Consider the following 26,780-nt stretch of genomic DNA (forward strand, 5'->3'; position numbering starts at 1 on the left):
ACAGTCCTTGATGGGAAACTGCATATATTAGCACTCAACTTTACCATCTCCAAAACATGATTCTTCCAGGTTTGCTTGTGGTATGCAAACAAGATTCTCATCTCATTAGAGAGAGGAAACATAATATTGAGAAAGTACATATGTGTGGGACTCCCATGGCAATTGAAGCAAATCTTGCTGGGTTTCAAGTACTCTATATACTGTCATGGCTGGTAAGAACCTATTACAAAGCCATTTTTATGAGCTGGATAGTTGTCTGGGAAACTACAGGACAGTTCAGGATGGAAAAGGGAATTGTAAAAATCTATGCCTTTTCTGAAAATGTTTTCAGAGGCAAATAAATTGGACTGCAGGAGGAACAGATAGAAGCCTAATGAATGACTGGTAGTTCGTTCTCTAAGTAGGGAAAGCTCACCAAATGATCACAAGGACTGGGCTGGAGGCTCCATGGGCTGATAGAAGAATTAACAAGGTAAATCAAGTTAAACTATTAGTGCACAGCTGCAGAGGGAATGGTCATAAGATTTAATGGAACCATGTTCTAATTCTGGTCATAGTCTTACCTCTATGCTAAATGCAACATGTGAGTGTTAAAAAAAGAGACACAAGTGACACCGAAACCCCATGCTTCTAATCTTTAGCTAGAAAAATCTTAAGATTCTCCACTGGTGTCCATCCAGCCAAAAGGAATCTTCTTGGGCTTAACATTCAAGACATTCATGTTTGTGAGTGCCATATTCATCGAAAATCAACCACGGATAAAAAATGTACTTTTAGAAAAAAATGCATCTATCTGTACTGAACATGTACAGACTTTTTTCCTTGTCATTATTCCCTAAGCAATACAGTATAACTACTTATATAGCATTTTACATTGTATCATGTACTATAGTAATCTAGAATGATTTAAAGCATACAAAAGAATGTGCATAGGTTATTTGCAAATCTTATGCCATTTCACATAAAGACATGAGCATCTGTGGATGTATCTGCAGGTGTCCTGGTGTAAACTGTTCAACATCACTTTCTCCTTGACCTCCATCATTATCATATTGCTCTCAATTAGCCTAGATTATTATCAACAACTGCTCTTTTTAACCTTATCACACCAACTCTTCTCTGGTCTGCTTTGTAATACTTTCTCTTTCTTTTTACTATTTCTTTTACAGCTGCCAATCAAATTTGTCTTCTGCTTTTATTGGATCAATTAAAAATCCAAAATAGATGAAAAATTAAGTCCTTGAAAATAACACTGTATTTCCAGGGAACACTGATAGCAGGTGCCCACATTTTACTGAAGAATGGCTCACACATTTAAAATAAATTTAAGATGAAAATGGCTTAAGCTTTGCAAGGATATGATAGGAATGAATGAGGAAACTCCTTGATCTTTAATCCAATTCAGTTTGATAGACCTCTGAGAGTCATGGGACTTAGACCTAGCCCGAGGGAAAAATGTAAAGTAATGGAGTTGCATTTAGGAACTGGCACTCTCATCTCCCTTGCCTTTATTCCTACTATGTCTGGTTATCTCCTTATGCTTTCCACTTGTTTCTCTAAAACATTATATTCACAAGAATTAAATAAATGAATATACTATTACTGAAAAGCCTCAATACGTACTAGATAGATCATTTTTGAGGTTTCCTACCATGATGTTATGATTTCTTGATATTTTCTGCTGTTTTTCATTTAACAGAGGATAATATGATAAGTCAAAAGGAATTAATACCTAATTATAAAACTTCAAGCCTGAATGATTTGGGTGGAGAAGATGTTATGCAGGGCAGAAGAGCCTTTGTGTTGTTATAATGATTCTGTGTTGGTCGCCAGCCTCTTTGCCTACTCATAAAAGCCAACCTTAGTTCTAGGTCAAGTATAAGGGTATGGCTTCCTACTAATTGCATCCCCTTCCACCAAGTATATTCCCCCCACCCTTAAATTTGAGGCATTGCTAGCTCACCTATCTCTCTAACATCAAAATTTAAGACAAAGGAAATTTTAAGTAATTAAGATATTAAAAATATAGCAACTGTAATTAGAAAGCAATATGGGATCAATAGTTGTTGACTGAGGTTTTCCCATTACACTGTGTCTACCTGTTCCTATGTAGAGGTCGTATAATGAAGTAATGGAAATTTTTAGAAGACTGCAATAAGAATTCTAAATGATACAGTCAGAGATTATCAGGGATTTTTAGAAACTTAACATTTTGAGAAGTAAGCTGAATTAAACAGTTACTAAGTAAAACTTTTAGGAAAAAAAAACAGATGGAGAAATAATAAACTATGAATATTCAGATTACTTGTAAAAGATATAAACCATAAACATTTGTAGTAAAAATTTAAGTACCTAGGATACCAAACCTAGAAGAGATGGTTAAAAATCATAATACAGAATGAGAGATGGTAACTCCAAACAAATGCATATTCAATTTTCATTTATTTCATCAAGTTATGATGCTAGTAATACATATTTTTTTCTGTTTCTTAATTCTTATTCCAGTTCCTATAAATTTACTGTAGACCAAAATAAAGGGTTTTTTTTTTTCTGTGATAATCTCATACTATCAAGTTTTTTTTTTCCTTAAACAGCCATTCCTGAAGGTAATGCTTTCTGAAGAAAATGCAGGTTTCACAACACACTTGTGTGTAATTTCAAGTTTCTTAGACTTTGATGTTCCAAACTGATTTTTGAGGTAAAAATTAAAATAAATATGTACATGTGGCCAGCGGCAATTGTGCTAAAATTATTAAGGACATAGTCTTATCTATATTTACCTCAAATGTGCTAGTAAATTACAATGCAGTTTACGAAAAATACAAAAGGCATGTTCTCACAGTCCATTAAATGAAATTAGGCTCAGCTGTATTTCCAAATACTTGTAGCAACATTTAAAATCCGATACTGTTCAAAGTGAGAATTAAGTTAAAAATAGAAAATCAAGTAATTTTTACATTCACCTTGAGCAAAATGCCAAAGGAAGCCAACACTGAAAGGATAAAATGCAAATTTAAAGTTCTCTAGTTTTTTTCCAGGTATACAAGAATATAATAGTCTGTTGCCACTCTTCATTTTTGTTTTCATTTGATCATGATAGAAACACTAAAATGTGAAAAAAAAATTGGGGGTGTTTGCCTTTAGACACACTCATTACTTTGCAGCATAGTTCACATTCACTGTGGTGCTTTTTAGTGATTTCCTTCAAATTAAAATCTGGAAACCCACCTTCAAAGGGATGGGGGATATTTAAAATAAAAACTTTATCAAACTAAATCCTACTAAAATTGGTCCAAAAGGAACCTGTCATAGTCTCAAAATACAGACCTATTTTACTTATGAAGTAATTTTCTCCATTAGATTTCACTTAGCTGGGAAGTCTCTCACTCCCATAATGCAAACGTACTTGATGGCTAAGAAATGATACATAGGAAGAAGATGATGGAAAGATGAAGAACCACTCTCTGTTCCATCAGGTGGTTAAAACATTTTTCTTTCCTCACCACAAGTAAATTAACCTAAAGAAGATGTGAACTGCAAGTGTGGGAGCTCAGGCTCTCAGATGGAGCCCCACTGATAACTCTGCTGTGCTAACATTTAACATTTCTCACAAACAAAGGACTAATTCAAGAGAAATTGCAAACTCCAGTAGGTAGCAATGTTCATGGAGCTTTTCTCTTTACAACATCCCCAGTCGGTTTTGGTCCATGATTTAATAAAGCAACAGATAAAGCACTGATTCCTGGTGTGTTTAAAGATACTCCTAGCCATGGAGGACTTGCCTCCAACATCTTTCCTGCAATGTTGACAATTATAAAAAGGGCCATATTTCAGAGGAAGGATATAAATTATTTTGATGGTGAGTAGAATGAGGAAAAATATATAAATATTTCATAAGCATCCCTGTCCTTCTGTCTCTCTCTTCCTTACATGCCAGTATCAGAGTGGCAAACCAGAAGGGCAATAGGCAGAAGTACCCACTGTTCCAGCAAAGACCTGCTGACCCAGGAGAGAGAAAAACAAGATGCTGTGGTCACTACTTGTGGGGTGACAACCCAATCATCAACTAAAGCAGACTTGTTGATTCAAGGCACAGATACTTCAACTGTTCTTAACCCACGTAAAATATCAAAAAAAGCCCTCTGTATTATATAACTCATGATAGAAATTCTGCATAAGACACTTTTCTATGTGTTGTTAATAAAGGGGGAAACCACAAGGTAACAAGACAAATACCACATTAAAAATAATATTCTGTCATTACATTGTTCATAGAATACTTATGTTTGACTTAATTAAAATGTACAAGCAAAACATAATTGAAGTTCTAATATTTAAAGCCCCAAGATTATCCAGGCAATTAAGCCCTAGCTACTTTCAGGAGATAGGGAATTGGTGTGATGGCTAAAGGAAGGGACATTGTAGACATTTTCCTGGCAATGTTTTTTTTTTTTTTTCTTTTGCTGCTGGACTCTATTCTCATTTCTAAAGATGACAAGTCATTAGGGACAGGAAACCAGATGAGGTTACTGCATTTCTTTGAACCAAGGGGCTATTATCGCATCTCATTGTTTCCATGCCTGACAAGCTAAAAGCTAAAAGGGGAGTAACTTCTTAATATTACAATAGCAATTTTTTTTTTTTTTTGGTAAGAGAAGGATGGAATTGGAAAGCTTAAAATATATGTAAAAATCCAATTTGTGAAAATGAAAAAGAACCCTTTCCTTATGTTCTTTGTGAACTTTGTAGATATATCTAATTAGTAAAAGCTAGATAAGTTTCTTTAGAATGTCAAATTTTCTTCTTAAAAAGACAAAATAGCAGCTGGGTGCCATGGCTCATGTCTGTAATTCCAGCAGCTCAGGAGGCTGAGGCAGGAGGATTCCAAGTTCAAAACCAGTCTCAGGGAAAGTGAGGGGCTAAGCAACTCAGTGAGATCCTGTCTCTAAATAAAATACAAAATAGAACTGGGGATGTGCCTCAGTGGTTGAGTGCCCCAAGTTCAATCCCTGGTACCCCCCTTCCCCTAAAAAGACAAAAGAACCACTGATAATTTGAAAATTGAAACTTTAAAAAAGAAATGACAAGAGAATTATGTTTTTCTATTTTGGGGTGATACATAACTTTTTAAAATATTTTTGACTGCATGATAGTTTAATGCATGATATTCAATTTATTCAAACTAATATAATTGAATACATAAACTTATTCACAAAATCTAAACTGCTTAAGTTATATTTCTGTTAACAAACCCAGAATTGAATTCAGCTTTGAAGGCCTGCCTCAAACAGCTCAGTTTGTTATTCCTTAATTATAAAACTAAGCTGTGGCAGGTCAGATGAGTAGCAAGTCATGGTATAACAGTAACCAGTAGCAATAGATGCTACAAAAATCAAAATTTCATAGTACTACTAAAGTACAATTATCACAGCAGTCATATACTTTAATTTACGACTTATTAAAAGTTATTAAAAAGTTATTAAACTTTAGATATGAACTTTATTACGTGCTAGGTGCAACACAGGTGGATTTCTGTGGCTAGAGAGCCCTCAACTTTTGAACTTCATTGCACTTATTGGGCAGATTGAAAAAGAAAAACAAAACAAAAATCCTGCCCCTTGGAAAGAACATAAGTTAAAAGACTGATGAATATAATATTTAATGTTTTGCTTTCTTAATAGGTATATCAAATATTATGCAACTTGTTTGTGTTGGAACATCATTGGAAATGAGTATTGAAATTGATATATACAAATAATATTTCTAAGGTAAAAAATATAATGATAAATTAATCAATACATTGCTAAGAATCTGCTATGATCTATCTAGTCTTTATTTTTCTGCATGTGCAGGTTGATCTACTCCTTGGTTATTAGAGCACTGTCTCTCCTTCTCTCCTCTCTCTCCTCTCTCTCTCTCTCTCTCTCTCTCCTCTCTCTCTCTCTCTCTCTCTCTCTCTCCTCTCTCTCTCTCTCTCTCTCTCTATATATATATATATATATATATATATGTGTGTGTGTGTGTGTGTGTGTTTCAAATGATTTATTGGTTTCACTTACTGAAATTAAAAGAAATCCAAATTTACCCTATTCTTGGTCACTTGTGATTGACTGCCTAGTGCCACCTATTAACTAAACTGACTTTCCTTTAAATGACTTACTGTTTGAATTTTGTGGAAATCCGGGCAAGGAGGATGGACCGTTCATTCCGGGGAGAAGCACTGGAGGAAGGCCAGGGAGTCCCGGATAGGCTGCTGGCAAACTGATACCATGGAGGGAGCTGCTGTCCATCATGCCTGGCTGCTGTACAGTTAAGCCCAGAACATCTGAAGCTTTCTTTATTCGATCAAGTTCTTGCTGTGCCATCAGCTGCCGAACAGTAGTTGGAGCTAAATAATCTTTCTCCCGATCCAGCTGACTGCCCACGGTCTCTCTCACTTTTGAAATGTGCTGTTTGGAGAAAATATGATCTCTGATGGACAAGCGGGCAGAGTATTTCACCCCACAGAGAGTACATTCTGGTTTGGTGCCTTCCGTTCCACTTTGATTGATCATGAAAGGCTTCCCTATGTTGATTTTAAATTTCTTTTCTTTTGCCCTTGCGTTTTGAAACCACACCTGGACCACCCGTTTGGGCAGACCAATCTCATTGCCCAGCATTTCACATTCTTGCATGGTTGGCGTTCGGTAGTCACTGAAGCAAGCCTTGAGAACCTTGAGTTGAAGATTGCTCATCTGGGTCCTGAAACGCTTATGACCTGGCCGATCATTACTTTTGGATTTAAAAGGGTTGCTAGACCCAAATGGATTTGGTGAGCTGGGGTCGGCTATGCTGGAGGTTTCACTGCGATCAGCGTTGTCATCAGGGTCATCTGTGATATAAAAGCTTTGGTCATGGTCACCATCTTTCTCATTGAAATGAATTGATGGACTGGTAAGTGAAAAGAGAAATTTGTCATCGCAGACCTCAGTTGTGGGTGTGGTTGCTGGTTTTGGCAAAGCATCCAGAGTTTTCGGCTCTTTAGGAGAGAGAGCTGGTTTCACATCTGCAGAACTTCCTGTGGTACTTTCCATCTCAGTGTTTCCCTCATCTCCAGTGGTGGCATCGCTGATGGCTGTATTGATGGACGAAGTCTCATCAAAGTCAGCTTTAGTTTGATCATATCCAGACTCAGCAGGAGGGGCATTTAAATTCTCTACATCCTCAGGACATTCTGCTTTAAAAGAAGAAGGGCTTAAAAGATTCTTCGGTGACATTTCTGCTGTTTTACTAACAGGTGTTGACACTGTAGAAGCCAATTCATTCTCACTCGATAGATCAATTTTAGTTAATGGCAAAGACGGATAATCAAAATAAATGTATTTCTGTGGGCTTTCTCCTCCATCCTCTGTGGATATTAAAGGGCTTGGTGGCAAGCTGTAACCTGCCTGCTTTCCTTCATTCCAGTGCCGAGAGCGAATGTGGCTTTCTAAAGCTGACTTTGCCTTAAACAGGGCTCGGCAGAATGGACACCGTTTATGAGACTGTGCTGGACCCACTGCCCGGAACTGGCCTTTCCTTTCTCGTGCACGTGTATTCTGGAACCAGACTTGCACGACTCTTTTTTTCAGCCCGACTTCACGTGCAATATGATCGAGCATTTTGCGTGTAGGATTGGAGTCTAGCAAATATTTCTCATAGAGTATTTCCAGTTGTTCGGGGGTGATTGTGGTTCTCAAGCGCTTATCACGGTGTTGGTCTTCACCGCTATTCCCACCCTCCTTTTCGCTGCAATTATTATCTTTTGGAAAGGCCCTTGGTCCACTAGCCCCCCCCCCCCCCCCCCCTCATCCAGTTTCCTTTTAAGGGGAAGTGGTCTGAGGTGGCATTTGTGTGAGAGAGCTACCCAGCAGCTGTCCAGTCATCAGAGGGTTGTTGGGATCGAATATCATGTAGGGCATGTCCAAGGGCCTTTCCAAGAATGGAGAGTGAAGGAACTGGTTTTGAGCAGCGAGGAAGTGCATGTGCTGGTGCTCCTGCCAAAGTTCCAGCGTTGGGAAGGCAACGGTACACTGATCACATTGGTACTGGAGTAACTGTGGAGGTAGACTGTTCTGGAGAGAAGTCATGGAAATTTGCAGTGGACTGGAAGGGACTGGGGTTTGAGAGGCCGAGGGAGGTCTTCCAATAAGTTGGGGTTGTTTTGGTGGCTGCGACTGTGGCTGGGCTGTGGGCGCCTGCGGTGGGTCTGTTGAAGTCGATGCTAACGATGGGGCTGGTTTGGTGCCTTGAGAAGGGGGTGAGGGGTCACTCTGCTTTGGCTTTTCTGTGGGATATTCAGGTTTTGGAGAAGCCTTCTCAGGTTCTGGTTTGGGTGATGGAATCAAGGGCGTGCTAGTCCCAGAGCCAGAACTTGCTGCAGGGACAGTGGAGGTTTTGGCTGTATCCGTTTGTCCAGACACCACACAATGCTTGTAAACCACCTGATCTGTGGCATCCATGGAGTCTTCCGTCTGGCTTTCATCTTGGGCATCGTCATCTTCATCCTTATAACACTGTTTTTTCTGATGTGTAATCAAGTCAAAGATCCTGGGGAAAACCACATTGCACTTTTTACATTGGTACTGCATGTTGCTCGTTCGAATGTAGCGTTCGTTCGTTAGTTCTCTCTTTTCATTGTCTTTAGTTTCCGATTGGTTCTCATAGCTCTTTCGTGCTTTCTGCCTGGCGTTCTGGAACCATACAACAATAACCCGAGTGGGTAGATTGAGAACGGTAGAGAGTTGTTCTATTTCATCATCTTTCGGGTAAGCGTTGGTGTCAAAAAAGTCTTGTAGAACCCTCAGCTGGTAGTCGGTAAACCTCGTCCTCGAAGACCTTTTGCTGAAGGAGGTATCCGATTTGTAATGTTCTAAAGAGGCGGGCTGTGGGTCAATTCGGATATCTTCCAAAACAGTGATAGGAGGGTTACTGAAGTTGTATGGTGAATCCTTATTTCTCTGTCGTTCCTTAAAAAGGGTATTTCGAAACCAGTGTTTGATAACTTTTTGAGAAAGGCCAGATTTCTCTGCCATTTCTTGGATCTGTTCTTCACTTGGAGAATTATTGATGTCAAAATAAGCCCTCAGGATTTTTAGTTGATCATCTGTAATTCTTGTCCGGGGGCGTTTGAACTGAGAATGCCTTAAGAAGTTGGGATCTAACCCGAGCTGCTGCTGGCAAAGTTGAGTGAGATCTGCTGAGAGAGTGTCCATCTGTGGCAGCTGCAGGGCAAGCTGTGGGGGAAGTGCGGGGTGTTGCACAGGTTGCATCATGATGGAAGGAAAGAGGGGAAGGTCCAGAGAAACAGGCAGCTGGACTTGTGGGGTAGCAGAAGGTGGGGGTGGAGGGGGAGGGGGAGGAGGAGGAGGGGGTGGCGGAGGGGGCGGGGGAGTGGGTGGTGGAGCTTGCAGAGGAGTAGAAACCGTGCTTGGGATTTTCACGGGACCCAAGGGAGAAGGCTGTGGAGGAGCTGGTGGCAGGGGAGGAGGTGGAGGTGGAGGTGGAGGTGGTGGTGGCGTTTCAGGGGAAGATGGAGAAATTGGATAAAGCTTGTCATAGGCCTCCCTGTATTGACGAGCAAATTTTTCTAGTGCTCCGTAGGGAAAAAATTGCCCATGTACATGCTCTTGGTGACTCTTCAGGATGAGAACATTGGAAAACAATTTACCACACGTTCCACATTCCAGTTTGTCAGTGTTTTCCCCTTCGCCACTCTTGTTCTTCTTCTGTACCTTCTGCCTGTTTTCGTTATACTGAATGACTAATTCAAAACCAAAGTTTTCCAATAAAGCTTTGGCTGCATTTCCTCTGGCCCCCGAGGCTATTCGGGGTGGAGGGATGGATGGTTCTGAGGATTTTTGCTTCTTTATGTCTTTGCCTTCTTTGAGTCCTTCACCTTCATTTACAAATTCTTGCTTTGGTTTCTCTTGCTTTTCGGCAATTTCTTCTGCTTCCTTATAAGATGGTATGTCCTTCATGATCTGGCAGTCTGTATTGGCTAGATTGCTTTGCTCTTGTTTCAATAATTTGCTTGGCTGCTGCTGCTGCTGGGGTGGCTGCGGCTGCGGCGGCTGCTGCTGCTGTTTCTGAGGCTGCAGCTGGGGCTGTGTGGCTTGGTACTGTTGTGCTTGCTGCTGTAGAATCTGGAGTTGAGTTTGGCCAACATGATGTTGCGTTTGAATCTGCTGCTTCAGATCCTCAAGCAAGGAGCCAGCCATTCCCGTCATGCCCGGCATACCAAATGTGGCAGAGCCTGGCAAGCCCAAATCTGGACCCAGACTGAATTCCGTCCCAGGTATGTAGAATGGAAAGAGAAACTGAGGCTGCTGAAACTGCAGCAGTGCTTCTGGAGTCATGGGAAAATGAGGCAAAAAGGCTGGGTTCAGAAACTGTGGCTGAAAGAACGCAGCTTGCTGTTGTAACTCATGCTGCAGTTGCATCTGAATTTGTGCTGGTGACTGCGGTGGGTGATGTGTAGGCTGAGCAGAGATTAATTCAGGAGTTTGCTTTTTATTTAATTCTTTGGCATCTAAGTGGGTATCTTTGCTGTTGACTGCTGCTAAACTCATGGAATCTAACATCCCTTGGCCAGGGCTATTTACGTTTGCCGCAATGCTGTGTCCACTGGCCACATGCCCGCTGGGCTCCAGCTTTGCAGCCCTGGCCTTTGTCTGGTGGAGCACAGACCTCATGTGGATTTCCAATGTCGAGCTTTGGCTGTATGCAACATTGCAGATGCTGCACTTGTAGGGTTTGTTGTCTGTGCTGCTGTTGGTTTCTTGCGGGACAGGACTGGAGGCTTCCTGCAAAACCTTTTTCAACTTATGCAGGTGAGAGACTGAATTATAATGGACCAAGAGAATGTTCTTTTGGGTGAATGACTCTTTACACACTGTACATTTATATGGACGAGATGGATCAAGGAATTTTTCCATTGTAAAATTGGGCCCTTTTCTAAAAGGTAAGGTCCGCTTTGGTTCAGAGCCCAAGTCATCTGGAATAGAACTACTATCACTTCCTACAGGACTTGCCTTCCCTTCATGGTCCACCTCATACTCTCTCTCCATTTCCTGTTCTAAGCCATGGTCATCCTGGGCCATAGCTTCACTTTCTGCCCAAAGTTCACCATTCACGGGCAAGGAGGCATAGAGCTGTTGGAGTTCAGTTTCACTCAGTTCTGGGTGGCCTGCTTCCAAGTGTTTTTTTAAAGCCTGGAATGTACGGAAACTACGCTGGCAGAGGTTACACATTGTTGCAGCCCGAATTGCATGATACTGGGAATGTATCTGAAGCTTCTGCATAGTTTTAAAAGCCAAGCTACAATGGTTACAGCGATACTTATAAACATGGCGGTCAGAAACAGAGAGAGGTTGCCGTTTTTGCTGTTCGTTTAGTTGATCTTGCAGTGTGTCAGGGATTTTCACATCCTTACTGCTATTTTTATTCCATTCCAATATTTCTGGGGGCTCTTTAGCTGGTTTCTGCTCCTCACTCTTTATTTCCACACTAGCCTTTGAATCCTCAAGACCTGCCATACTTTTCTCATCCATTGGGCTTTCACCTGTTCAGAGAAAGCACAAATACCTCTGTTAAGAAACCTATGGCTCCAGTGTCAACATATTGTAAATAGGACCCTATAAAGATCTCTGACTTAACTGATTCTTTGAGGAAATATTTACTGAGTAACTACTAACAGCACTGGACTGGATATTGAAGATATGAAGATGAGTAAGAATTCATCATCAATCTTGGGGAATTTCAGGATAGGGAAGAAAACAAATCAAAAGTAAAAAAAAAAAAAAATACAATATGCTACAATCGGCATGATACCAAGGGCCATAACCTTGGTGTTAGTGAATTAAAACAACATAGAATATTCTTGGCTGTTCAGCAATTAGATTTCTCAAGGACAGGTGGAGATAACCAGTTGTCAAACATGTCTTGGAAAATAAGGCTCACGGAAACATTGTGCATTTTCTTCCCTTCATGCTTTTTAAAAATAAATCTTTAATGGTAAGAATATTGGCACACTGCCACAAGGGCAAGTCCCTGAGTACTTTTTCCACAGATCTTCATCATAAGCTGGAATACCTGTATATTTCCCAGATGCCTCCGCTGTCATGGCTGCAGGTGTGTCCCGCTCTGACTTCTCAGAGGTGGCTGCTGGCAGCAGCATACTGTTTGGCATCATCATGTCAGGGACAGGCACCTTTAAAAACCAAAAGGGTTCCAGGTTAAATGTACTCCAGAAAATCATAAATTCCATCACTTCTCCCATTTGGCAGTAGCATATCCCATTTGCATTTTTCCAACCAAAGCAGGGACATCTATCCCTTCAGATTTCAGACCAATGCTGTTACAATGCTGTATTTTTCTTTTTCTTTCTCTTAATTATGGTTTCAAGCTTTTTGTAGGTCTATTTTTTTATAATGATAATCAAGAAACTTTGAAATGCAAAGTGCCCACATGAGTCATTTGATTAACATTACAGATATAAAAAGACCACAAAATATGTAATTAATTAGGCTATGCTTTGTATCATATTTTTTTTCTCTAAGCAAAAGAGACCACAAATGGGCCTCTACTGTGATTTCTATAACACAGTCAATAAAAGACCTTTCAGTAGCTCAGAAGAAATAAATTTCTACCAACCCATAATTACATATTTGCATTGATAGTTTACCCAGATCATGTCACACATGCATCAACATTTGGTATCCTTACTGTCATAAGCAGCTTCTCCACACAATCTGGAGACACACTGTGCAAATGAGTCAGGTGCAGCTGGAGATGCATTTTGTTGCTGAGGACGTCCTGGCAGAGAGGACAGCAGATGACTGGTTGCACTGAGTGCTGAGACAGCACGTGCATCTGGATCCGACTTTGGTCCCTACTATTGTAGTTACAATAAGGACACTGATAGAACTGGAAAAGATCGAATAAACATGACCTCTATGAGTTAATGTATTTTGATGACTTCAGAACTTTGGCAGTAATACCAAGTGTTAATAATATTGCCCTTGGAGATGTCTATGTGCATTTCAATCACATGGAATTTGGGGGGGCTCTTAAACTATTAGTAGCAGGTAAACAAACAGACAAACAAAAAAAGAGATTTCCACAACAAAGGAAAACAACATTATTTACCTGTTCATGACAGAATTTATTGTCCTCTGAAGGTTTTGACCTTTTTGTTGCAACATCCTCTTCTTTCGCCAACAGGAGTGGCTGAGTGCCCCCTGCCACACTGACTTTTAGCTCCTTCTCTGGTGTGATTATTCCTGATTGCAAAAAGAACAGAGTAACTCAAATTATAAACATGATATCATAAGTAGAAAACTATGTTTTTCAAATAACTGACTCTCAATTGACTAAGTCACAAAAAGAATTAGGCAAGCACTTTTAAATGATGCTCAGAACAAAAGACAAGAAACACATATCTTTTTTGTCCACTAAGTAGACTTTATAAATATATTTTCAAATGTACTCCTGTCTCATGTTTAGATAACCCTAGGTGGCCTTGAGAGGTTTATCAATAACGTGTGCTCTCTGGTGTCCCAGAATGCCTTCATAGCATTAAAGCCAATCTATTTCCATTCACAAATACTAACTCAGAAATTCATTATTTTTACTAATATCTAATCAGCTATTTCTTTTCGAAATCCCTGAATGAAGAGAATATTTCAAAATTATGAGAAGAGCTGGCTTGATATAACTCAGGAACTAAAATATTTTGACATCATTAATGGATTTAAAAATCAAAAGGTTGTTAAAGCAAACCATACATTACATTGCTATTGCTATTGCTATTAGAGATATTGTCTTTGCTGGAGATGTTTTAGTACTTGGCTGTACACACAGCATTATAGGACAAATCTTAAGAAGACAATTGCTTTATGAGGTTAATCCAAATATTTGGTGTTAAAGACGACTTAAAATTTTGCCCAGATGAGCAATGTAATGTGGTGGAGTCTCACACACATCAAAGAAAAGAGCACAATTCTAATTTCCCAATCTAACTGAAAATTCTTTCCAGCATCAATTTGCCCGATAATCTCCTCTGTGAGGCTGGATATTACAGCGACATTGGGTAGGCATGTCACATACATCTCACGACAAACACAAAACCTCATTTACCAGCCATTCCAATCTCATCATAGCACGGCATCATCTGACCTTTTTTCTGCTGTTTATTATGAGTATTTCTAATTTTAACTTTCAATTTTCACCATCTTCCAGTCAATTTGCAACTAAATTATTTCCAGGGTGAGGACACTATCACTGGACAACTGGGTGCAAATACATCTTGAAACGCAATGAAGCTAAACCATTGATTGCTATCAGACCCCGCATAAATATATAGTCCAGGCGTAATCTGATTGTATGCTGTGCATGAAGATTTATCTTGATTTTTCTTCAATCCACATGCAGTTCATATAAATGAATAAATTGAAGTGATTTTTTTTCTTTTTTTTTCAAAATACCCCACTTTTAATTTAAAAATAAGGTCAAGGGTGTTTTGGAAACAAAATAAAAATGAACAATATTTCTACTCTGGGTACAGATGCATAATATATACCATATAAATAAATTCAGAAATCTCAAATTCATAACAAATTCAAGGGTTATACTGGGGAGACTAAATTAAAATAGAATCTAAATGATATAATGACAATAATTTTCTTCCTTTAGGTTTGAATCAGTTCCTGACATACAGAATTAGTGCTGAGTTTTCTACAGATTACATTGATATTGATTTCTGAATTTATAAACATTGGATTTTATTTTAATTAATACTTTTGTTCTCTATTTACATATGCTGTAGAGAAATTCAAATTCTTTTTAGATGTTTAAAAAATAACCTGTCATATTTGTATTTGAGTAAACTTAAATTTGAAATAAATTTAAAGTCTCATTATATTGATTAAAACGTATCTGATTATCTGATACCTAAAGATGTACCAAAACTGGGGACGTTCATCTCACAATTAATAAAAATTCATTTTTCTTTCTCAAAGGAAAGGCAGAATATAATTTATGCTTAGTAAATGTTAAAAAATTTACAAAAACAATATGATATTTAATATTTGCAAATTCACTGTTTACGTGTCAGATCAAGTTGTGCAAAATTGACTGTCATTTAAATCAGCAAGTGCCTATCAGTTGACTTCACCTGTGAAATTTTTCTTTAAAAGTTTCTATTAATTAGTAAGAATATGCTTCCTTAGAAGATGAATACACCATGATGTACCCCTTTTCATTATATTTTGTTCCTGGTAGAATTGGACAAGACACAATTATAAGTCCATTCGAGACTATCACAAAAAAAGTTGGAAAAAAAAATGTCCATGACTTTTGTTGCTTGTAGGCCATTTGGAGCATCAGAAATAGAATAAACTTTCCAGAAACTTCTATTAAATATATAGTCATGGGCTTAATTTAAAAAATACACACACACACACAGACACACACACACAATGTGTATCTTATCCTGAAACTGATATCATAAAAGAGAATAAAAGAGCATGCATTAGGGTGCCTGCTTGTAATCTCAGCAGCTCAGGGGGCTGAGGCAGGAGGATTGCAAGTTTGGGGCCAGCCTGGGCAGTGCAGCAAGACACCATCTCAAAATAACAAGTGAAAAGGGTTAGCTCAGTGGTAGAGTGCCCAGGAGTTCAATCCCCAGTAAACCAAACAAACAAACAAAACCATAAAAAAAGTATTAATTTCAAGATTTGAAACATTTTACTAAGCCTATACAGTGATGTGTGTTTTTTGGTATAATTTATACCTGTGTATTAAGGATATATTGCCTTTATTTTATGCTTATTAATATTCATCAAAAATATAATTGCTTTGGGGCCTAGGTTTGTAGCTCAGTGTTAGAGTACTTTCCTAGCACGTGTGAGGCAATAAGTTCTATCCTCATCACCATATAAAAATAAATAAATAAAATAAAGGTACTACATCCATCTACAACTAAAAATATCTTAAAATACTGTTCTGTGTTGCATCAAGAAAGGAAAATTTAAGTTTTAAGTTAACTATTATAGGGCTATTTAGCTAATTAACTGCATTCATTGAAGCACGAGTGTTCACAGAAGCTGTGAAGTTTCCAAAGACCATTTTACTTTAAATTAAGAAGCTATAAAATTATAAACAAAGGCTAGCCTGCCTAACTTTAGCTAGGTGCCCTACAAATGAAAATAACTCATAGTAAGTAGAAGGAGAGAATACTGAAGTATAATAACATATGACAAAAATGACTCTTAAGCTTGAGGAGGTTGGGAAGGACTATTTGTAAAGACAGTAGAAGACACAGTTTACATATACTTGTCTTTTATACTCAGAGGGGTGTTATCTCAAGTTTAATATTATGCCATTCCTGGCAAAGTACAGGAAATTTGCTTGGATGTTTTTCCTGAATTCTAATTTCCTAGAGATATGTTTTATTAGATAAAGGCCAATTAATTTTAGGAAGGTTCTGATAATGTTCTGTGATTAGTTAGTTTGTATTTGCAAACTTAAATTTGAAATAAACCCAGTTTGTTACCCTAGACCAAAAAAAATTGAAATAGATCATAATATATTTTGTGTCATAAAGGACACCACAGTATTCTCAAAGAACAATGTCATTTTAATGAATTTTAACTAAAAAATGAAGTCAAATTACAAATAAACACTACCACATAGATGAGCCAATGATTATCTGTCAGTTATAGGATTAGCTAACTTGCATGAGATTGCTAATATAAAAATGACATAATTCATTTCAATTCAGATGCCGCCTACTTAATAACTCTCAATCCCTAAAATACAGAAGGTTGTAAAATGGTTTATACTCATAACAAGTGAGGGAAATCCAATAATGCATGTGTACCCCTAGCAAATCTTGAAAAAAACAATAAAACAAAACACTGAGTTATTATTTATGAGTCAATATATTTGATAAAGTTTGAATACTATAAAACTTGGATATAACAGATGTTATTCAACTCTAAATAACTCTAAATTATAATTACCAGTACAGTATTCTTTCTAATGAGAGTAGAATGAAAGGATAATTTTAATTGCAATAATGAAGGTTAATTTCCATCTTTCCTCATGTTTACTCCCTTATTAAAAAGTGGTCCCCTTAGCCACAGCAGAGACATATTACATTTTCAATGCAAATGTATTAATCTGGATAAACTCTATATTAATTCTTGTACTGCACAGAGCTATAATTTGGATTATAATTAATCTAAAGTGGCACTAGATTTAAATGACAATATAAATGAAGCATTAGGAGGCTTTTCTATTATGGATGAATATTCAACAAATATAACTTGCATATTGCCAAGTCTCATTTTGAGAGCTCCAGTCCTACAGATTAGTGTCAGTAACACAGCACAACAGCTTACACAAACATAGCCTTCCTAACGTGTGTTAATTCCTTCGTGTTTAAAAAGTTCTATGTTAAAGTGGGGTCAAACTGTTTTCCCACCTAACATATTAAGATAGTAATTACTTTATAATTTTGCTAATATTCTTTTGACAATTTTAACTGATATAATATATATGTATATAGGATATGTTATGTGGATTGCTATTTAATCATTAGAAATATTTACAAAGAAAAAATTCCATGTAATAATTCTTTAACCTAATAATTGTCAATTTAAAAAGCATAAAACCTTGTTAAAAAGGTCATGTTAATTTCTAATAACAAGAACTGTCTTGAAGGCTAAGGAGATTTCAAAGCTAAAGATTTGCATCTCAGCATTTACTTTTAGTTGGTCCTTGCTTAGAGCTATTTTTTTATCCCTGTAGATACACCTGGGGAAGCTTTTTTATGGGAATGAAATTTGTTTTAAATAACTACCATTATGCAATATTCTGTGTCCTCTCAGACACCCGAGTCCTGTCTATATGGTACAATTAGGCACCCAAGGAAGGACCATAACTCATCAGGCCGTTAGGGAGTCATTGGGTCCATTATTTATGCAGAGCAGTGAACAGCAGCACCAGTGGAGGTAGAGCCCTGCATCTGTGGTATGTTCAAAGCAAGACTCTTTCCTCAATGGTAAGATTAGATCCATTTTCAAGGGATTCCCAGAATCCATCCTTCACAAGGTACTAGACATTAGATATTTAATACTGCACATAACGTCCTATATCAAAGTATTACATAGGCACTCAGCAAAAGTTAATGTGATATCTGGGTGTTTTACACAGGCTTCTGAAGAATAAGAAGGATATACTTTGCAATCTGTTTTTGTATTACTCTGAGAAAGTCATCACTAAATATAGATAGATCCTGCTGTCCCTGAACAAATCAAGCAACTAGTCTTGATGACGTCCATCCTAAAGAGAGTAAACGGACCACCTTACTATTTCCAATCCTTTTCAAATAAAGTTTAGATAGTACTACCCTTGACATTAACTGATCACTAGGTTCTTCAAATTCCTTGTCAATAGCCTCAGGAGGCAGCCTGCTACTATACTGCTATGGCATCTTTTCAGAGATTTCGCTTTAGGCTCAATACCAACCTTAGATCCTCTTTGTTTAAATCAAATTAGAATCATATGTTAGATACCACATCCTAGAAGCAAATAACAAAGGCACTTTTCTCCCTGGACTCCTCTGAGAAATTTAGTATTAAAAGGTGAGGGTGGGGGAGCAGGGAGCCACTTTAGATCATTTTTTGAATAGCATGTAAAACTTAGACATGAAGAGACGGAATTACAAATATAGGATAATTCAGATTTAAATAAACTTGTATGTAAAAAATGATACATTTGGCTCAACCCAATATCTTCATAGTGAATACAAGCTCCTTTATATGCAGCTGTCACTAGAATTCAAGGAAAAGATAGATGACTACCTGAAACTAATAGGCTTGAACCCGTTTCAGCACTTCTTCTGCTTCAATGAGTCCAACATAATAAAACTAGGTATAGCGTGCAGCAAAAGTAGCCAATGTAATATTCATTGCGACCATAGATTTCCATCTCATACATACAAAGCATGGATGAAGCCATATATTTGCCAAATCAAACACAGAAAAAGCCTTAGGTATCTACACCAGATGCTGGCCTAGGGTTTGTTTGTGCACAAGTAAATGTCATGACACGAAGGTTTGTTTTCAAAGACAGTAGCTTTCATTACTGGGATTTGTCTATTCTGGAAGATCAAAATTACCCAGCACCTAATCCCTTTTCAATGATATTTCCTCTTTCTTAGGCTGAATCATCTGTAAACTTTTTCACTGGATTTTGTTTGAAATGCTTCAAATAGATGCCCTTAAAAAGGGCAAATTCCTGAGTGTAAGTTGAAAAAAAAGAGGAAAAATAGCACTTATTTTTAGGGTTACATGGTTTGGGCAGGGGTACATATGACTGAATGACAAAATTCAAGTGATATCTAATCCTATGCTTATGAAAAATTAATATGCCATCAGAGGAATCACAAGTATAGCTAAGATTAATGAAAGGCGCTTAAAAAATTACAAGCACACAAACTGATTTGATTAAAAAATAATCTCGCTGGTTGTCCTGTAATATTCTTCAACTTATCCACATCTATTCTGTCAGATGGTTATGATTAAAAATAGGTCAATGGGAGGCTACTGATAGAAATCACATGCAAAATGCACATGCAATGAATAGTAGTAGGAATGTTCAGACAGTTTAAAATGAATAAAAGCTTTTAATAAGCTTGGTGGGGGGGAGTGAAGGAAGGGCTGATTGCAGGGAATGGAGGGGTGGAGGAAAATGAAAGGTGAAAGAGTGGAGTATCTTACCAGAATCTTTATGAGAGCTCTTGCCTTCGCCATTGTCTCTCTCACTTGTGTCTTTCTCATCATCCTCAGCCACTGCTGGGGGCTTAATAGCTCCTTCTATCTCCTCACTTTGTTCTTCTGTTAAGAAATGAGACCAGTGAATACAATTGAAGAAGAAAGAAGAAAAAAAAACCTAAAACACACACTAAAATAAACTTGGTGGCCACGTTAGAACTTTATTCATGAATTGTCTGCAGATATTCCTACTCAAAAGAGAGAACATACATTTATGCAAAAGTCCATATTAGAACATGTTGACTGTACCCATGCAAATTTTTATCTAAAGAAACTACATTTTTAATCCATTGAGAGCCTGCATCTATACTGAAAAAAACAAAGAAGAAGAAGAAAGAAAGAAATCATTTTTAGTATAATTTGATATAGTTTAAGCTGAAAAGATGAAAAAAATGGTGGAAGGCATTTCTATACTTTTAACAGTAGAACTTTCTAACAACATGGACCTTATTCCATGAACTTGAATAGGTGTCAGAACAAATCAGATTCTTAGCAAAAATTCTTACTGAAATAATGTGGTAACAATGGGTTAAATAAAAGACAGGTATTACTCCTTCCTTCAGATACCAGACCTCAGAGGAATTCTATGAAATTTTGAGGAAGAGTTTGAAGCTTCAGCTATAGTGGGGGGTTTTGTATTTTTTTTTAAATAGGGGAAACTATATAAGGCCTAGGACATAACAAGGTATACTTCTATGACAACCACATCACCCCACACCTCATTCACGGGTTCACACCAGCTAGATTACATGGAAATCCTCATAGTAACTCAAACCTATTTAATTATTCTGTAAATCTTAGCTATGCCACTGCTGGTGGATTAATCTGTTTATGCAGTTAGCCTCTATGCTGGGGCTGTGCAGCACTAATCCGTGAAAGGCCCACTGTTCTCTTTCATCCTGCGATCATTTGTCTCTCAGTGTGCTGATGTCACATTTTAATGAATTTTTAGCAATCTGAGTAATGCCAGATAACCAGGCTCTCAACTCCCCACAGCATGGCATGCTGTTTTCATTGCAGCACAAAAAAATAAAAATCATATTCCCTGGTTCAGGTACGAATTACATAAATTAGGAGAAGAAGGTAAAATGGGATTTGAAGCACTAGGCTGCTCAATTTCATAAAATCTTTAATGACCATATAAATTAACCCTGGAAAGGCAAAAGGTCATCGACACACATTTGCATACACTCTTCTATTTGCTTTTGATAAGCACAGCTTTTATGCAGAGAACATGATACAATTAACCCTTCAATAACCATACAAAACGCTGCTACGGACATTTTAAGTGTCAAGCATTAACTGAAAATTACACACTGAATACAATTTTCATTGCAAATGCTATAGTGATTGAAAGGGGAAATCGTGGCCCTCTCCACACCCCATGTTTTATTAATAACATTCTGACAGCAGAATGAAATATCCACTGTCATATGTAGCAGCTGAGCACACACACAAAAAAATTATATTTAGTGCCTCACTTGCCAGCCATGCTCTGCAACTGTGTGAGTAGGAAAACAACAGAGGGGAAACCGTTCTGGGCTCCATAGGAAACTCCAAAAAGCTAAAGGGAAAACAAGGACATTTAATACATTCAAATAAGAGTTTGGTTCAACTGTGAGTCCTCCAAGGCACCATAGGAATCCATTTATTCTATTTTTGCACTTTGCACAAAAGCAGAGGGGAGACCCCAATGAAGGTCATCAGTCATCTGAGGGCTTGGGGGAAGCTTTCCTTTCAGGCAAAAACACATGGAGATTTTACTATAAGAAGATAAAGAATCTTTTCTGGTTCTATCCTGCTTTCACCCATCAGTGACCATCAGTTACTGATCCAACACAGGATCCCTCCTTCCAGCACTGGCTGGACTGGTGGGTATGGTGGTCCAGACAAAGCTGGAAGGCTGTGGTTCTGTCAGGCCCACAAATGTGGTATGATATCCAGAGTCAGGCCCGTGACAATTTCTTTTCAACTATTGTGGTAAAGGGATGCAAGACTTATTTGAGAAGATTTACTGGACTTTCCCCCCAGGGCTGGAAAATGAAGTGTCAGAGTGCTACTGAGTGTCCTTATCTTGAGGGGACATAAAATTGTAAGGGCTATCGCAACTCACATTAATAAAACATTGTGTGTCAGGAGAAGAAAAAGAAAATTATGAAGGCACTAAAAGAAAAGCTACAGTATAATCTGGGTCTCATCAGACAGATTTTGCAAGGTCCTCTTCTTCATTTTCTGGTATGTGTTTTAAGTGTGAGAGAAATTCCCAGACATGTTCTTCTATACATCACTGTGGTGTCTGACCTCTGCCTGACCCTGGCAACAGTTTGAGAAATCTGAATGTGAACAAAGACTCTGTGTCCGCAGCAGGGAAAGATTGTGGGATAGACTCTCCCCATCAACTTAATCGCAAACAGCAGTTCTGAGGCCATAACTTTGCCCGGCTCCTCCAAGCCACAACTCATAACCCTCAGAGGTGGATTTGCCTGCAATGCCTCTGCTTCTGTGACTTTTTTTTCCCCCTCCCTCTCTCTTTTTGGTTCTTCCTTTGAAGTAGGCAGGCAATTAGCTGTAATGCTCAAGCAATTCAAACCTGTTTTGTGGTTTCGAAGGCAAAAGCTGTTTATTACAGGTAGGCTCTTTGGAGCCATAAGAACTTTGCAAATTTTTAATCATGCAAAAAATAATCACAAAGTAACTTATACACACCATAAAGTTTCATATAAGTCAGAATAAAAGGTCACTTTCATTCTCAAAGAGAGTTTTAGAAATAAATTTGACATTCATTATATAAACAGACTTTAGAGTCATGAGAATTAATGTGAAGAAACCACTTTCTCTGGAAAAACCTATAGGTTTAGATTTGGGGTCAGGGGAGGGAGCAGCTACATTCTAATTTCCAAGTACCACATTTCCTCCATTGTAAAATACCATAAAATGTTAGATGTCTTACAGGAGAAAAATATATGATATTAAATGTCTTAAACTCCTTAGAACTGAAGGTATAAAAACATTACATAAGATTCCAAAATAAAGATGCTAAAGCAGACTTCATTTTCATCACTGTCTCTAAACTGTTACATACAATAATAAATGAAAGTATTATAGCATTTCGTAGTACTGATGCATTCACGGAATGTGTATTATTAATTATCCTTTGCTTCATGGAATATAAAAAATAAAATCTATGTTTGTATCTTACTTAAGCACAAATGTGCATTAGGTTCCACTAGAATTTCCCAATTTTCAGACAAATGATATTTTCATTTTTAAATGTTACAGGATAATAGAAAGAAGACAAAATACTGTAATCTTATATTACAGAAGTATGGTACAATTACCTTCCCCCGGCATTTTTAACATGCCTGAAATGATCATCTTATGTTACTCTACACCCACACATCAACTATATTTAAAAGAGAAGTTTTTGAATGACTAGCTTAGAATATTTCATTTGAACAACAAAAAAAAAATGATTGGAAAACCACTTTCAATTTATCCTACAAAATCATAATATACAATTTCTAAGCAAATCTACTTCAATGAGATTCCTCTCATCTAAGGCCAGCCAATTGTGCTCGTTTCCCTGTTTCAGTATTCACTTGGGTTTGGGAACGCTCATTCTGAGTTTTCTAAGAAATATTGCGCAATTTTTAAAATTTTTCAATTCACACATAATAATTGTACATATTTATAGGGTAAGATGTGATAATCTGATACATGTGTAGTGATATACTTTATTCATGTATAACATGTAATGATCAAATCAGGGTAATTAGCATTTCTGTCTCCATAAACATTTATAATTTCTTTGAGTTGGGAAACTTCAAACTCTTCTAGTGTTTGCAAAATATATTCTAAATTGTTGTAAATGATAATCACCCCACTGTGCTACAGAACAGGAAAACTTATTCCTGTCTAACTGCATTTGGGTACTCATTGTCCAACTTCCCCCCAACCCTTCTCTCCTACAATTCTGAGTCTCTAGCAAACCCTATTCCATTCTTTAAGATGAACTTTTTGAGCTTTCATATGAGTGAAAACACACTGCATACTTTCAAAGCCCATGGAGTGATCATGTAAAGGAGAAATAGAGGGTGGTCACTTAAATGTCTTCAGTTTTATATAGAGAGCATTTCTATTCAAGATAACTGGCTTGTGAGAATTTTCTCCTGGACTTTTCCAAGGTCCCTTTGTTCAGTTCTTCTCTATTCAAATCTACCCTCTATATTTTCTACTTAAATCTGACTCCTCTACTTAAAGTATTCAGTGACCCCTATCACATAAAAAGAAAATGTTCCTTCTGTGCAAAGCAAGAATACCTCTGCCCTGGTGTACACCCATCTCTCTTCATTTCATACCAAGCAACTAATATGCAAACTTTAGAACATCAGAATCACCTGGAGGACATGTTAAAACCAATTGCTGGGCCCCACCTGTAAAGTTTCTAATTTAGTAAGTTGAGAGTAAGACTTGTGAACTTGCAAGTCTAACAAGACACCAGCTCATGCTAATGCTTCTCGTACAGCTCATGTTTTGTAAGCACTGTGGAACCAACATCCATCTGTTCGTAATGTCCTCTCTTTCCCTATACTTATTATTATATTTCCTATCTTATCTATAACAACTTTTCTTTATAGTATAACTCCCACTTTTTTTCCTTCATGACCACCTTGGGAAATATCAGTTTCAAGATCTGGAAAAATAGAGTTAATAATACCTACTCCATATGCTTATTATGAGATAAGGTATAAAAATCAGTCAGCACAGAGCCTACCATAAAATAAATACTAAAAATGATCATTGTATTAATACTAGTACTGTTCATTGTTTTCTTCAATAAAAAGTCTTCTCTGAACTTCAAACTAAGATTATTGTTTTTGGATAAGTTTTTTTTTTCTTTCCTATACATTGATGTCAAACAATCAAACAATGTACCTATACAATAGTATATAGAAATTATCTTAATATTTCTGCCTTGCATTAATAGGTAAACATTTTCTGAAAATAGTGATATATTCATCTTTGTGCAAGAAGCAACTTGAACAGTGCTTGGAAAATAGTAGGCCTTTAATATATTTTAGTTAGAATGCTAAATTAAATTTAGGAAGCAACATTAGGGGAAAAAAGGGAATAGTCCTAACTCTACCCCATTCCTCTATTCCCCTTCAATAAAATTTAAAAGGGTGTTTATTTTCTCTCTGAAAAATCACACTCATCATTCAGCCCTCTCTAAATGTATGTGTGTAGCTTCTGTTTTCAAAGTGCTTTTCTCAAAGTCACCAATGACCTCCATGCTATAAAATCTTAAGGTCACTTCTCTGCATCTTACTTAACTTATTTTCATCAATGGATGTTGCTACTCTTTATCTCTGGAAAAAAGCACCTCTCTTGGATTTCCTTGTATTAGACTACTATGGTTTCATCCTATGTCTCCAGAAGTTCACTCTAAAAGTTCACTATTTCATTAAATACCAAATGTCAAGCACCTCCCCCATTGGTACCAAGCCCTTTTCCTTATGTATATTATCTCTTTATCTGATTTCATCTAGTCCTATAGATTTAAATTACATTATCTACATACACATTGACGTCTAACAGGTATAGCAAACTCAATATGCTCAAATCAGAGTACTTCAACTTAACGCACCTCACTCCATTTTTCTCCCAACTTCATCTTTTCAGTTAATGGTGCCACCATCCACCACAAGCCATCCTGGACTCTTCTCTTTCCCAATCACATGCATTCTATCCATCAACAAGTCCTTGGAAGTACTTCTACTTCCAAAATATTTAGTTCACACTGCATTCATCTACTTTACATTTCCCTTGACAGTATCATTAGCAACTTATCTATATTACTGTAATGGTCTTACAAATAAGTAAGACTGACTCTTGCTTTCCCATAACTTATTTGGTAAAGCTAAGGAAAATCAATCTGCTCTTCTGGCACCCTTTACTATTACACTTAGTATAATACATCAACTCCTCACTATGGATGGAATGATTAGGCCCTTGCCTACTTTTCTTACCACATTGGATGTTGCTGGTCCTCCACTCTCTAAAAGTCCTTCATCCTAGCCTTCCTTCTCTTCCTGCAATATAACCAACTTCTTCCTACCTTTGTAGGAACATGTTTTCCCAGACGCCTTGCATAATTGGCCCATGCTCCTTATTCAGAATTCAAGTCACCTATCACTTCCTAAAAGAACCTGTCTGACCATTGCTACTAGAGCATCACCTGTCACTCAGGAAAAGGGTCCTCAGAGTTGGGCAGGATTCACTATCACCTGCAGGGCTTGTAAAACCCGATGCTAGATCTCACTCCCAGTGTTTCTGATTTAGGTCATGGGTGGGCCCAGGAATATGTTCTGTGAAAAGTTCCCAGGTTATGCTGATGCTGTCTATGAGAGGAGCACACCTTAAGAATCTCTGCTCTGGTATATCACCTCTTTCACATCCTTTACCATAATTATTGCAGTCTAAAAATTCCTTGTTGTTTATTTATCTAGAAATGTCACCTAATATAAGGGTCACTGATATACCTTATTCATAATGTGTGCCCAGAAGTCCCAGGCACAAAGAAGGGACTCATCAACATTTTAAGTAAAACTGACAACTGCTAGTTTAATTATTTGAGTAAGTATATCAATGGCCTGATGTCATAAATTGAGATGCAGAAAAGTAGAAATGATTTTGCAGAAAGGAATTCAGTTTGGAATTTGTATTTGATTTCTCTGTAGAACATATAGATGAAAACAATCAGAAGGCATAGACAGATCTAAATCTAAAACTTCTCAGAGATTGAGGTGAGAATGACAATTTTAGTGTCTTTGTTTAGAAAACATTAAAGAAATGTATTGATGGGGACTTGTCTCTTTTTAACTTAATATTTTTGTTGTAAGTCTTGCTTTTTGCCATATT

The 26,780-nt window shown here is 37.4% G+C and overlaps 1 protein-coding gene across 1 annotated transcript in view; it reads right to left on the bottom strand.

Moving 5' to 3' along the window:
• Zfhx4 (zinc finger homeobox 4) overlaps nt 1-26,780 on the bottom strand; it is a 179,867-nt gene that overhangs the window by 4,876 nt on the left and 148,211 nt on the right. Inside the window, 5 exon segments of the mRNA XM_027948529.3 lie at nt 6,161-11,581; nt 12,112-12,229; nt 12,745-12,945; nt 13,168-13,301; nt 19,806-19,922. Coding sequence (XP_027804330.2) covers nt 6,161-11,581; nt 12,112-12,229; nt 12,745-12,945; nt 13,168-13,301; nt 19,806-19,922 — 5,991 coding nt within the window.

The sequence above is a fragment of the Marmota flaviventris genome, chromosome 15, assembly GCF_047511675.1.
Source record: "Marmota flaviventris isolate mMarFla1 chromosome 15, mMarFla1.hap1, whole genome shotgun sequence".
Classification (NCBI taxonomy): Eukaryota; Metazoa; Chordata; class Mammalia; order Rodentia; family Sciuridae; genus Marmota; species Marmota flaviventris.